Source organism: Hemitrygon akajei, chromosome 6, assembly GCF_048418815.1.
Source record: "Hemitrygon akajei chromosome 6, sHemAka1.3, whole genome shotgun sequence".
NCBI lineage: Eukaryota > Metazoa > Chordata > Chondrichthyes > Myliobatiformes > Dasyatidae > Hemitrygon > Hemitrygon akajei.
In genome coordinates this window covers 85821222-85834133 of record NC_133129.1, presented here as the reverse complement: position 1 = coordinate 85834133, position 12912 = coordinate 85821222, and the positions used below count along the sequence as shown (strand labels likewise).

The window sequence follows — 12912 nt, the reverse complement described above, 5'->3', positions numbered from 1 at the left end:
TCCCCTTGTATATTGAATTCTCCCATTACAATTGTGTCATTACCCTTATTACATGCCGTTTCCAGCTCCCCTTGCAATCTCAACCCCACATCCTGGCTGCTATCTGGAGGCCTATATATGATTCCCATAATGTTTTTTTTAACCCTTGCAGTTTCTTAACTCCAGCCACAAAGATTCAACATTCTCTGACCCGATGTCACCTCTTTCTAAAGATGTAATTCCATCTGTTACTAACAGAGCCATCACCGCCTGTGTCTTCCTGCCTGTCCTTTCAATACAAAATATACCCTTTGATGTTAAGCTCCCAACTGTAGCCTTCTTTCAGCCACAACTCAGTGATGCCCACAACGTCATGCTGACCAATCTCTAATGAGTTTAACCACCTTATTCCGAACACTATGCGAATTTAAATTCAGCACCTCTTTGCACTTTTGAATTTTGCCCCGTGGGACAAATTAGCACTTTGCTCTGTCTGTACTTGTACCCAATCATTGGCTTGTCCTTCCTTACATTCACATTACACCCATCATCTACTTGTAAACCTGCTGGCTGATCCTCAGCTCGATCATCCTGGTTCCCATCCCCCTGCCATATTAGTTTAAACCACTCCCAACAGCTCTAGTAAATCTGCTTGCAGGAATATTGGTCCTCCTCGGATTCAAGTGCAGCCCGTCACTTTTGTACAGGTCCCACCTGCCCCAGAAGAGGTCCCAATTATCCAGAAATCTGAATCCCTGCCTCTGCTCCAATTCTTCAGCCACACATTTATCCTCCACCTCATTCTATTCCTGTCCTCACTGTTACGTGACACAGGCACCAATCCCGACATTACTACCCTTGAGGTCCTGCTTCTCAGCTTCCTTCCTAACTCTGTTTTCAGGACCTCTGTGGTGAACTAGATATACCTGTCGATATCTCGCTTCCTACGTCTCAGCGTGAGTTATTGATGGTGCATCAACCTCCCCCCTTTTTCTTTCTATGCCCTTGGTACCATGTCATCACCCTCCCTTTTCAAGATACTGTGGACGCATACAGAAACTTCCCGGACCCCGGCACCTGGGAGGCAAACTACCATCCGTGTTTGCTTTTTGCGTCCACAGAATCACCTATCTGCCCCCTGACAACAGAGTCCCCTGTCACTGCTGCCATCTTCTCCGGTTGCCTATCCGTCTGAGCCACAGGGCCAGGCTCAGTGCAGGAGGCACAGGGGCTGTTGCTTCCCCCAGGTAGGTTCTCTTCCACCCCCCCCCCCCCCCCCCCAGCAGTACTCAAATGGAGTACTTATTGTTGAGGGGGACAGCCACGGGGGTGATCTCCACTATCTGATATTCTTCCTTCTGACAGTCTCCATTTATCTGTCTCCTGTCGCCTTGGGGTGACTCCTCCCTGTAGCTCCTGTCTATCATGGCTTCACTTTCCCTAACAAGCCGAAGGTTGTTGACTAATTAACTAACAAGGTCTCTAAGGAGCTGCATCTCGACGTACCTGGTGCAGACGTGGCCACTGGGAAGGCTGGGAGTCTCCCGGAAATACCACCCCTGACACCCAGAACAGAACACTGGCCCTGTAGACACCCCCCCCCCCCTCCCCCACCCTCTCTGGAGTTGGATAAGACTCCGTAAGTAAGTTCATAAGGAATGAACTTACCTAGCCTCTGCCTGTCCTCACCGAAGCCCTGTTGAACCAACAGCTGCTCTCACAGTGATTGTTCCACTAGACTAACGGCCAGACGAGGTGGTTTGAGTAACTCAGAAACTGAGATTTTCAGGTTGGCACTCCGTTCTCGCCTGATCAATGTGCAGGTGGTGTGAGTCACTGGTGGGTTGTTTAATTGTTTATTTTCTCCATTTATTGCCCCTTTCTGCACTAACGTATCTTCATTCCTTCTCCACCTAGATCCTCAATCAACTGACTCCACAAACTGTCGCCCAGGTGGATGCCATTTTGGGAAACAAGCCCACTGAGAGATGGGACTTGAAGTCTTAGAGGAGACACGGTCCGGGGAGACGGCCTTCCATAGCGTGTACCCTCGTGCCATTCGGATTTGTGTTAGATTCCCAGTGTTTCCAACCCCATGGAACTGGAGCTCCCGCTGTGCTCACTCACCCAGCCCCTCACATTCCTCATCCCAGCGCCACTAGAGATGCAATCCTGGCTCCTTCACAGACGTTATTCCCGTGCGTCATCGTAAAGATATTCCGTGGATTCCAGTTCACTGGGGCACATTGGGAGCAGCACGTTTTGGCCCAGTTAAGTGGCTGCCCAAATTATCTGAAGTTTCGTGGAAATAGTTAAAAAGGTATAAAAAAAGACAAGCTAACTTTTAATTGAGTAACAAATTATGTACTTAACTGAAATTAGAACACTATCAATGCTACTGCAGTACTATAAAGCTGTGTTTAAGCTCCTAATAGTTATCGGTGTAGGAATTTATCCAGTGTACACTGCCGTGTTCTTTCGATTGACCGTGAATGAACAATATCAGCACAGTGCAGATAATGGACTACCCTCGCACAATGCATTTGATGACTCAATCCTGCAAATCTTCATTTTCATTGTAAAATTCAAGATGACTGTCGATACCTTTAAATTCTTTGTAGGTCCTAACTTGTTGAAGTAGTGAAATTGTTTCATTTTCACTTCTGGCTGTTTCTGGCATTTCTAAGCCTGAATGTTTGAAACCACAGGGAGCAAAGCAGTTCTGAATTGTCTTACTGCTTCTTTCTCACCAAATATCAGTGACAAAAATCACTGCTTTTCGAAACAAACACATGCAGCTGAGGCTATTTAAAAACTGTTGCTTTAAGCATGGTGTTGTGTCTAACTGTTAGAAACTATTTGGGAACAGTCTCCTGACCCAAATAAGCAGCATAGTGTCCCAAATAAACGAAGGGAATCACAGCTATTGTCTTGATTTGTTTTTGTTCTTTAAGAGTTGTCCCAAATAAGTGGCTTCCTCAATTGATTGACGGCCCAGTTAACCGGAATCCACTGTACTTGCAGAGGAAGTGCAAACAGGATTCAGCAGAAGGAGGGGTTTCTAAAGGGAGAGGTGAAGCGGACTGTCTCCGTGTCCTCTTGACTCTAGAGCTGATCTGAATGAAGCACAACATTCTCTTGTGTGTTTTCCATGGCCGGGGTATCTAGAACCAGGGGTCACTGTCCCAGGGTATTCAGGACAGAAATAGAACATTCTATGAAAGGGTTCAAAGGAGGTTCACAAAAATGACTTTGGGATTGAAAGGCTTATCATATGAGAAGCGTTTGATGGCTCTGGGATTCGGAAGACTGGGGGCGGGGGGATCTCTATAAGATCTATTTAATGTTAAAAGGCCTCAATAGAGTGATGTGGAGGATGTTTTCTATGGTGAGGGAGTCTAGGACCAGAGGACATAGCCTCAGATCAGTGGGACATCCACTTAGAACAGAGATGAGGATGAATTTCTTTAGCCAGAGAGTGGTGAATTGGTTGCCATAGGTGACTGTGGAGGCCGAGTCATTGGGTATATTTAAGGCAGAGGTTGATATATTCTAGATAGTCACAGCATGAAGGGGTATAGCGAGAAGGAAGAAGATTGGGTCTGAGAGGAAATTGGATCAGCCATAATGAAATGGTGGAGCAGATTCAATGGGCCAAATGGCCTAATTCTGTTCCTATGTCTTATGGTCTTATTATATATTATTATATGAATCTGTACCAACCATGGTGCCAATCCAAGCTATTGCCTTCTGCCTGCACATGGCCTCTCCATTCCCCAGCTGTCTGTGTGCCTGTTTAAAAGCCCCTTGAACACCACTATTGTGTCTGCCTCCACCATCACCCTTGGTAGTGTGCTCCAGCCACTACTCTCAAACATCAGAGATCCTGCAGATACTGGAAATCCTGAGCAACACACGCAAAATGCTGGAGGAACTCAGCAGGCCAGGCAGCGTCTGTGGAAAAGAGTAAAGAGTTGACATTTCCGATCGAGACCCTTCAACAGGGCTGGAAAGCAATAGAGAAAGCATAGAAACTGACGTCTTTGTGTGTTCTTTGCCCCATACATCTCCTCTAAGCTAGGAAGGAGTTCCTTGACCTAGAGGAGACGGAATCCTTTGAATTCTCTCCCCAAGACTTGTCACCCAGTCCAACCAAGTCATTTTTTTAATATTGTGGGCACCACTGTGGCGTAGTGGTTCGCAACACCAGCAACCCAGGTTCAATTCCCAGCACTGCCTGTGAGGAGTTTGTGTGTTCTCCTTGCTTAAAGCAGCTTCACAGGTAGATCGGGTGGGGAAGAAGACATTTGGCATGCTGGCCTTCATCAGTCAGGGCACTGAGTTTAGGTATTGGGAGGTTATATTGCAGTTGTATAAGTAATTGGTGAAGCTGCACTTGGCGTATTGTGTACAGTTTTGGTCGCCATGTTATAGGAAGAGCTGTTATTTGGCGGGGAGGAGATATGTCACTATCAAAGGAGGTGTAAGGCTCGTCATCCCTCCAATAGCCTACAGGTCACCCTTTGGCAAGGTGTAGCACCTGCTTAGTACCCACACCCCCAATGAGGGTCACGTGGAGCCACGGGATCAGGTGGTGGATGGTCGTACAAGCAGCCGGTGCAGATCACAAGTCCTGGTTTTGCAACCACTGACCCCAGGCAGACAATCTCTGAAGAGTATTGACAATGGCTGGGGGTGGGGGGGGGAGGGTCATCCATCGTGTAAAGACACGGCCCAGAAGAAGGCAATGGCAAACCACTTCTGTAGAAAAATATAACAATAGCAATCATGGTCAAAGACGATCATCGCCCATGTCATACAACAAGGAGCAAATAAGATCAGGATTTTATTCTCTGGTGTGTAAGAGATTAAGGGGTAACCTGATGTAGGTATATAAGGTCATGAGGAGCATAGAGAGGGTGAAAGCATATAGTCTTTATTGCCAGGGAGGAGATGCTATAAACAAGGAGGCATAGAGTAATAGAGCACCACAGCACAGAACCAGGCCCTTCAGCCCATCTTATTCTGCCTAGACCTATTAAGCTGCAGCTGGACCATGACTCACCCATACATGTACCTATCCAAACTTCTCTTAAATATTGCAATTGAACCCACTTCCAGCACTGCCGCTGGCAGCTCATTTCACATCCGCACAACCCTCTGAGTGAAGTTTCCCCTCATGTTCCCCTTAAACTTTTCACCTTTCACCCTTAACCCATTACCTCTAGTTGTAGTCCCACCCAGCTTCAGTGGAAAAAGCCTGCTTGCATTTACCCCATCTGTTCCCCTCGTAGTTTTGTATTCCTCTATCAAATCTCCCCTCAATCTTCTATGTCACTGGCCTATATTTCCCAGTTTGTTCTTTGAGCAACAGAATATTAACTATCCTTCAGTCCTCTGGCACCTCATCTGTGAATGTTCTGCCAAGGCCCCTGCAATTTCTACATTAGCCTCCCACAAGGACCAAGGGAACACCTTGTCAGGCCTGGGGACTTACCACCCTAATTTACATCTGAACAGCAGGCACCTCCTCTGTAATCTGTATGCGGTTAGGGAGTATGCGGGAGTTTTGTGAACATCACCATTATCAGTGCCTTATATTTCCCTTGCCAGAGACGCATCTCCACCCCAACACCCATATTCAAATATAACAGATATTAATTCAAATAAGAATTGGTCTTCAGTTCTTATTATAAGTGTAGATTATTTCAGGAAGCTAGTCTTTAGTTTTTTGTAAATTGCAAGTGGTAAACTGAAGTTAGAAGTACAGGTTGCTCCACAGACTTGAGAGATTGCATATGCAATAACTAAACCGTAAGACAACAGCAAACAAGAGAAAATCTGCAGATGCTGGAGAAACTCGGCAGGCCAGGCAGCATCTGTGGGAACAGTCAACATTTTGGGCTGAGACCATTCATCAGCACTGGGGAAAAAAGGACAATGAGTTTGTGTTGATTAGTCCCTCCCAAAGGTCTTTGGACTGCAGAGGTGTCTTATCAATTACATTATGTATCTCAAAGGAATCATTTGTTAACCCAAAGTACTGAAGTAAATAATGTCATTGTAACCATTGAAATTGCCTGCTGTTTGCAAAGATTCAAAGTCATTTATTATCGAAGTGTATATGCAGTATACAACCCTGAGATTCGTCTTCCTGCAGGCAGGCACGAAACAAAGAAACACCTGGATCCCGTTCAAAGGAAAATATCAAACACCCAACGTACAAAAAAAAATTGCTCAAACACCAAAGCATGAGTGGAAAACGCAGAATATAAAACATCAAACCAGAGCGTCATTGAAACAGTCTGGGACTGTTCAGTTCAATTGAGCACTCTGTCGCGTTGACTGCAGAGTCAGCCCATCCTGATCAAAATCACACAAAGTCGCAATAAAGAAGCAGCCATAACATGATTTACAGAGTCCAATCCACACACTGTGTTGATTAAACCCCGCCCAAGATCGAAGATCTAAAAGTTTGACAAACTTCTATAGGTGTGTAGTGGAGAGTATATTGACTGGTCTGGAAACACCAATGTCCTGTAGCAGAAAATCCTACAAAAATTAGTGGATACAGTCCGGTCCATCATGGGTGAAGCCCTCCCACCATTGAACACATCTACACAAAGTGCTGATGCAGGAAGCAACATCTATCATCAGGGCTCCTCACCACCCAGTTCATATATTCTTCTTGCTGCTAGTAGGGAAGGAGGTAGAGGAGCCTCAAGACTCACTCCATCAGGTTCAGGATCCGTTAACCCTCAACCATCAGGCTCCTGAACCAAAGGTGATAACTTCACTCAACTTCACTTGCCCCATCATTGAAATGTTTTCACATGCAATGTCACCCTAAGATTCATTGTCTTTGGGACATAATAAATCCATAGAGTGATAGCCATAACAGAATCAATGAAGAACCACACTAACTTATGTGTTCAACCAGTGAGACACAACTGGGCAAATATAAAAAGAAATAAATAATAATAATCAGCAATAAATATCGAGAACATGGGATGAAGATTCCTTGAAAGTGAGATAAAAGTTTGTGTTCTGTGTAAGGGACCAGATACCAGACAGCACTGGGGTCAGGTCACCTGTCTTGTAAAGACACCGCCCAGAAGAAGGCGATGACAAGCCATTTTGATAGAAAAATTTGCTGAGGGCAACCACGGTCACGGAAAGCCCGTGATCACCCACCTCATATGACACAGCACGTTACAAATGGACAACAGTTGCAAGAGAGAGCAAGGTGTCTGAAATCACAAAGTTGTACAAATAGCGGAGCTACAGAAGGAAAGGGATGAATATGGAGACCATTTCCAAGCAGAGCAGGAACTGTTAGTCTTTTAGCCGTCTCGATTTCCCTCAAGTGTTCTCCTGCATTTCTTGTGCCCCTCAAGCGCCTCATTTGTTCCTACCTGCTATGCACCTCCACCTTCATATTAATCAGGGCCTCAATATCTCTCAAAAATCAAAGTTCCCTAAACATGTTAGTCATGCCTTTCATTCTGACAGGAACATACAAGCTTTGGGCTGTCGATATTTCACATTGGGAAGTCTCCCAAATACCAAGCATCACTTTGCTAGAGACCAACCTGCCCCAGTTGGCACCTGCCAGATTCTTTCTGATGCCATTAGAATAGGCCTTTCTCCAATTTAGAAACTATCATAGAGTCATAGAAAAGAACAGCACAGAAACAGGCCCTTTGGCCCATCTAGTCTATGCTGAGCTATTTAATCTGCCTATTCCCAACAACCTGCAACCAGACCTTAGCCCTGCCATCCGTGTACCTATCCAAACTTCTCTTAAACTTTGAAATCGAACTCACATGCTCCACTTGCGCTGGCAGCTCGTTCCACACTTTCACCACCCTATGAGTGAAGAAGTTTCCCCTCATTTCCCCTTAAACTTTTCACATTGCACCCTTAACCCATGGCCTCCAGATGTAGCCCCACTTATCAGAAAACTTGTCCAATTCCCTTTATTCCACAATTACCTCCACCATCTTCTCTCTGGATCTGAGACAGTTTGACGTGGTACTGCTTCAGTACTGCTTCTCTGCCAGCAGGGGGTGCGGTTGTGTTTTGTTTCAAACATTTTAGTGACAATACCTTCTGGCCGTTTTAATTTTAATCGCTAAATGGGGATTTAACTGGTCAGGTCAGGATTGGTGACCAGCACTTATCCTTGGCAGTGGGGTACTGTGTGATGAGACAGTGTAGAGGGAGTTTCACTCTGTGTCTGACCCTGGGAGTGTGTGATGGGACAGTGTAGAGGGAGTTTCACTCTGTGTCTGACCCTGGGAGTGTGTGATGGGATGGTGTAGAGGGAGCTTCACTCTGTGTCTGACCCCGGGAGTGTGTGATGGGACAGTGTAGAGGGAGCTTCACTCTGTGTCTGACCCTGGGAGTGTGTGATGGGACAGTGTAGAGGGAGTTTCACTCTGTGTCTGACCCTGGGAGTGTGTGATGGGACAGTGTAGAGGGAGTTTCACTTGGTGTCTGACCCTGGGAGTGTGTGATGGGACAGTGTAGAGGGAGCTTCACTCTGTGTCTGACCCTGGGAGTGTGTGTTGGGACAGAGTAGATAGATAGATAGATAGATAGATACTTTATACATCCCCATGGGGAAATTCAACTTTTTTTTTCCAATGTCCCATACACTTGTTGTAGCAAAACTAATTACATACAATACTTAACTCAGTAAAAAAATATGATATGCATCTAAATCACTATCTCAAAAAGCATTAATAATAGCTTTTAAAAAGTTCTTAAGTCCTGGCGGTTGAATTGTAAAGCCTAATGGCATTGGGGAGTATTGACCTCTTCATCCTGTCTGAGGAGCATTGCATCGATAGTAACCTGTCGCTGAAACTGCTTCTCTGTCTCTGGATGGTGCTATGTAGAGGATGTTCAGAGTTTTCCATAATTGACCGTAGCCTACTCAGCGCCCTTCGCTCAGCTACCGATGTTAAACTCTCCAGCACTTTGCCCACGACAGAGCCCGCCTTCCTTACCAGCTTATTAAGACGTGAGGCCTCCCTCTTCTTAATACTTCCTCCCCAACACGCTACCACAAAGAAGAGGGCGCTCTCCACAACTGACCTATAGAACATCTTCAGCATCTCACTACAGACATTGAATGACGCCAACCTTCTAAGGAAGTACAGTCGACTCTGTGCCTTCCTGCACAAGGCATCTGTGTTGGCAGTCCAGTCTAGCTTCTCGTCTAACTGTACTCCCAGATACTTGTAGGTCTTAACCTGCTCCACACATTCTCCATTAATGATCACTGGCTCCATATGGGGCCTAGATCTCCTAAAGTCCACCACCATCTCCTTGGTCTTCACCAAGGAGATTCACTCTGTGTCTGACCCCGGGAGTGTGTGATGGGACGGTGTAGAGGGAGTTTCACTCTGTGTCTGACCCCGGGAGTGTGTGATGGGACGGTGTAGAGGGAGCTTCACTCTGTGTCTGACCCTGGGAGTGTGTGTTGGGACAGTGTAGAGGTAGTTTCACTCTGTGTCTGACCTTGGGAGTGAGTGATGGGACAGTGTAGAGGGAGCTTCACTCTGTGTCTGACCCTGGGAGTGTGTGATGGGACGGTGTAGAGGGAGCTTCACTCTGTGTCTGACCCTGGGAGTGTGTGATGGGACAGTGTAGAGGGAGCTTCACTCTGTGTCTGACCCTGGGAGTGTGTGATGGGACGGTGTAGAGGGAGTTTCACTCTGTGTCTGACCCTGGGAGTGTGTGATGGGACGGTGTAGAGGGAGCTTCACTCTGTGTCTGACCCCGGGAGTGTGTGATGGGACAGTGTAGAGGGAGCTTCACTCTGTGTCTGACCCTGGGAGTGTGTGATGGGACAGTGTAGAGGGAGCTTCACCCTGTGTCTGACCCCGGGAGTGTGTGATGGGACAGTGTAGAGGGAGCTTCACCCTGTGTCTGACCCTGGGAGTGTGTGATGGGACGGTGTAGAGGGAGTTTCACTCTGTGTCTGACCCTGGGAGTGTGTGATGGGACAGTGTAGAGGGAGCTTCACTCTGTGTCTGACCCTGGGAGTGTGTGATGGGACGGTGTAGAGGGAGATTCACTCTGTGTTTCACTCTGTGTCCTGACGAAGGGTCTCGGCCCGAAACGCTGACTGCTCGTTTCCACGGATGCTGTCCAACCTGTTGAGTTCCTCCAGCATGTTGTATGTGTTGATTCATTCTATGTCGAACTGTATACTATCCCTGTCCTGGGACCGGGTGTCTGAATCTAAAAGGGACTAACTTTCTCCTGTCATCATAGTACTCTGCTATTCCATCATGGCTGATCCCAGATCCAGTTCAACACCCATACGCCTGCCTTCTCGTCATATTCTTTGATGCTCTGACCAATCAGGAAACTATCAACTTCCGTCTTAATTATGCCCATGGACTTGGGCTCCACTGCAGTCTGTGGCAGGGCATTCCACAGATTCACTACCCTCTGGCTAGAAAAATTCCTCCTTGTCTCTGTTCTAAAAGGTCGCTCCTCAATTTTGAAGCTGTACCCTCTAGTCCTGGATACCCCCACCATAGGAAACATCCTTTCCACGTCCACCCTCTAGTCCTGGATACCCCCACCCTAGGAAACATCCTTTCCACGTCCACCCTCTAGTCCTGGATACCCCCACCCTAGGAAACATCCTTTCCACGTCCACCCTCTAGTCCTGGATACCCCCACCATAGGAAACATCCTTTCCACATCCACCCTCTAGTCCTGGATACCCCCACCATAGGAAACATCCTTTCCACGTCCACCCTCTAGTCCTGGATACCCCCACCATAGGAAACATCCTTTCCACGTCCACCCTCTAGTCCTGGATACCCCCACCCTAGGAAACATCCTTTCCACGTCCACCCTCTAGTCCTGGATACCCCCACCCTAGGAAACATCCTTTCCACGTCCACCCTCTAGTCCTGGATACCCCCACCCTAGGAAACATCCTCTCCATGTCCACCCTCTAGTCCTGGATACCCCCACCATAGGAAATATCCTTTCCACGTCCACCCTCTAGTCCTGGATACCCCCACCCTAGGAAACATCCTTTCCACGTCCACCCTCTAGTCCTGGATACCCCCACCATAGGAAACATCCTTTCCACGTCCACCCTCTAGTCCTGGATACCCCCACCCTAGGAAACATCCTTTCCACGTCCACCCTCTAGTCCTGGATACCCCCACCCTAGGAAACATCCTTTCCACGTCCACCCTCTAGTCCTGGATACCCCCACCATAGGAAACATCCTTTCCACGTCCACCCTCTAGTCCTGGATACCCCCACCATAGGAAACATCCTTTCCACGTCCACCCTCTAGTCCTGGATACCCCCACCCTAGGAAACATCCTTTCCACGTCCACCCTCTAGTTCTGGATACCCCCACCATAGGAAACATCCTTTCCACGTCCACCCTCTAGTCCTGGATACCCCCACCCTAGGAAACATCCTTTCCACGTCCACCCTCTAGTCCTGGATACCCCCACCCTAGGAAACATCCTTTCCACGTCCACCCTCTAGTCCTGGATACCCCCACCATAGGAAACATCCTTTCCACGTCCACCCTCTAGTCCTGGATACCCCCACCATAGGAAACATCCTTTCCACGTCCACCCTCTAGTCCTGGATACCCCCACCCTAGGAAACATCCTTTCCACGTCCACCCTCTAGTCCTGGATACCCCCACCATAGGAAACATCCTTTCCACGTCCACCCTCTAGTCCTGGATACCCCCACCATAGGAAACATCCTTTCCACGTCCACCCTACCTAGTCCTTTCAACATTCAGTAGGTTTCAATCAGATTTCCCCCTCATTTTTCTAAATTCCAGTGAGTACAGGCTCAAAGCTGCCAAACACTCCTTGTATGCTAACCCCTTCATTCTCAGAATCATCCCTGTGAACCTCCTCTGGACTCTCTCCAATGACAACACATCCTTTCTGAGATATGGGGCCCAAAACTGTTGACGATACTCCACGTGTGGCCTGATTATAAAGCTTCAGCATTATAAAATACCGTCTGTAAACTTGCTGACGATACAACCATTGTCGGTAGAATCTCAGGTGGTGACGAGAGGGTGTATAGGAGTGAGATATGCCAACCGGTGGAGTGGTGCCACAGCAACAACCTGGCACTCAACGTCAGTAAGATGAAAGAGCTGATTGTGTGTTTCAGGAAGGGTAAGACGAAGGAACACATACCAATCCTCATAGAGGGATCAGAAATGAGCAGCTTCAAGTTCCTGGGTATCAAGTTCTCTGGGGATCTAACCTGGTCCCAGCATATTGATGCAGTTATAAAGAAGGCAAGACAGCGTCTATACTTTATTAGGAGTTTGAAGCAATTTGACATGTCAACAAATACACTCAAAAACTTTTATAGTTGTACCGTGGAGAGCATTCTGACAGGCTGCATTACTGTCTGGGATGGAGGGACTACTGCATAAGACCGAAAGAAGCTGCAGAAGGTTGTAAATCCCGTCAGCTCCAGCTTGGGCACTAGTCTGCAATGTACCCAGGACATCTTCAGGAAGCGGCATCTCAGAAAGGCAGCATCCATTATTAAAGACCTCCAGCACCCAGGACATGCCCTTTTCTATCAGGTAGGAGGTACAGAAGCCTGAAGACACACACTCAGCGATTCAGGAACAGCTCCTTCCCCTCTGCCATCTGATTCCTAAATGGACATTGAATCTTTGGACACTGCTTCACTTTTTATTTCTGTTTTTGCACTTTTTAAAATATATGTATTTGATTTACCTGTTTATTTATTATTATCTTTTTTTATTAATATTTTTCTCTGCTAGATTATGTACTGCATTGAACTGCTGCTGTTAAGTAACAAATTTCACGTCACGTGCTAGTGATAGTAAACCTGATTCTGATTCCTTGTTTTTATATTCTATTCCCCTTAAAA

At 47.0% G+C, this 12912-nt stretch overlaps 1 protein-coding gene across 1 annotated transcript in view; it reads left to right on the top strand.

The window, feature by feature from the left end:
- Nucleotides 1–2866, top strand: part of LOC140728734 (voltage-gated potassium channel subunit beta-2-like) — a 70937-nt gene extending 68071 nt beyond the window's left edge. Inside the window, exon 15 of the mRNA XM_073047686.1 lies at nucleotides 1897–2866. Coding sequence (XP_072903787.1) covers nucleotides 1897–1986 — 90 coding nt within the window. The 3' untranslated portion in view covers nucleotides 1987–2866. The remainder of the gene's footprint in view (nucleotides 1–1896) is intronic.
- Nucleotides 2867–12912: the final 10046 nt, after the last annotated feature.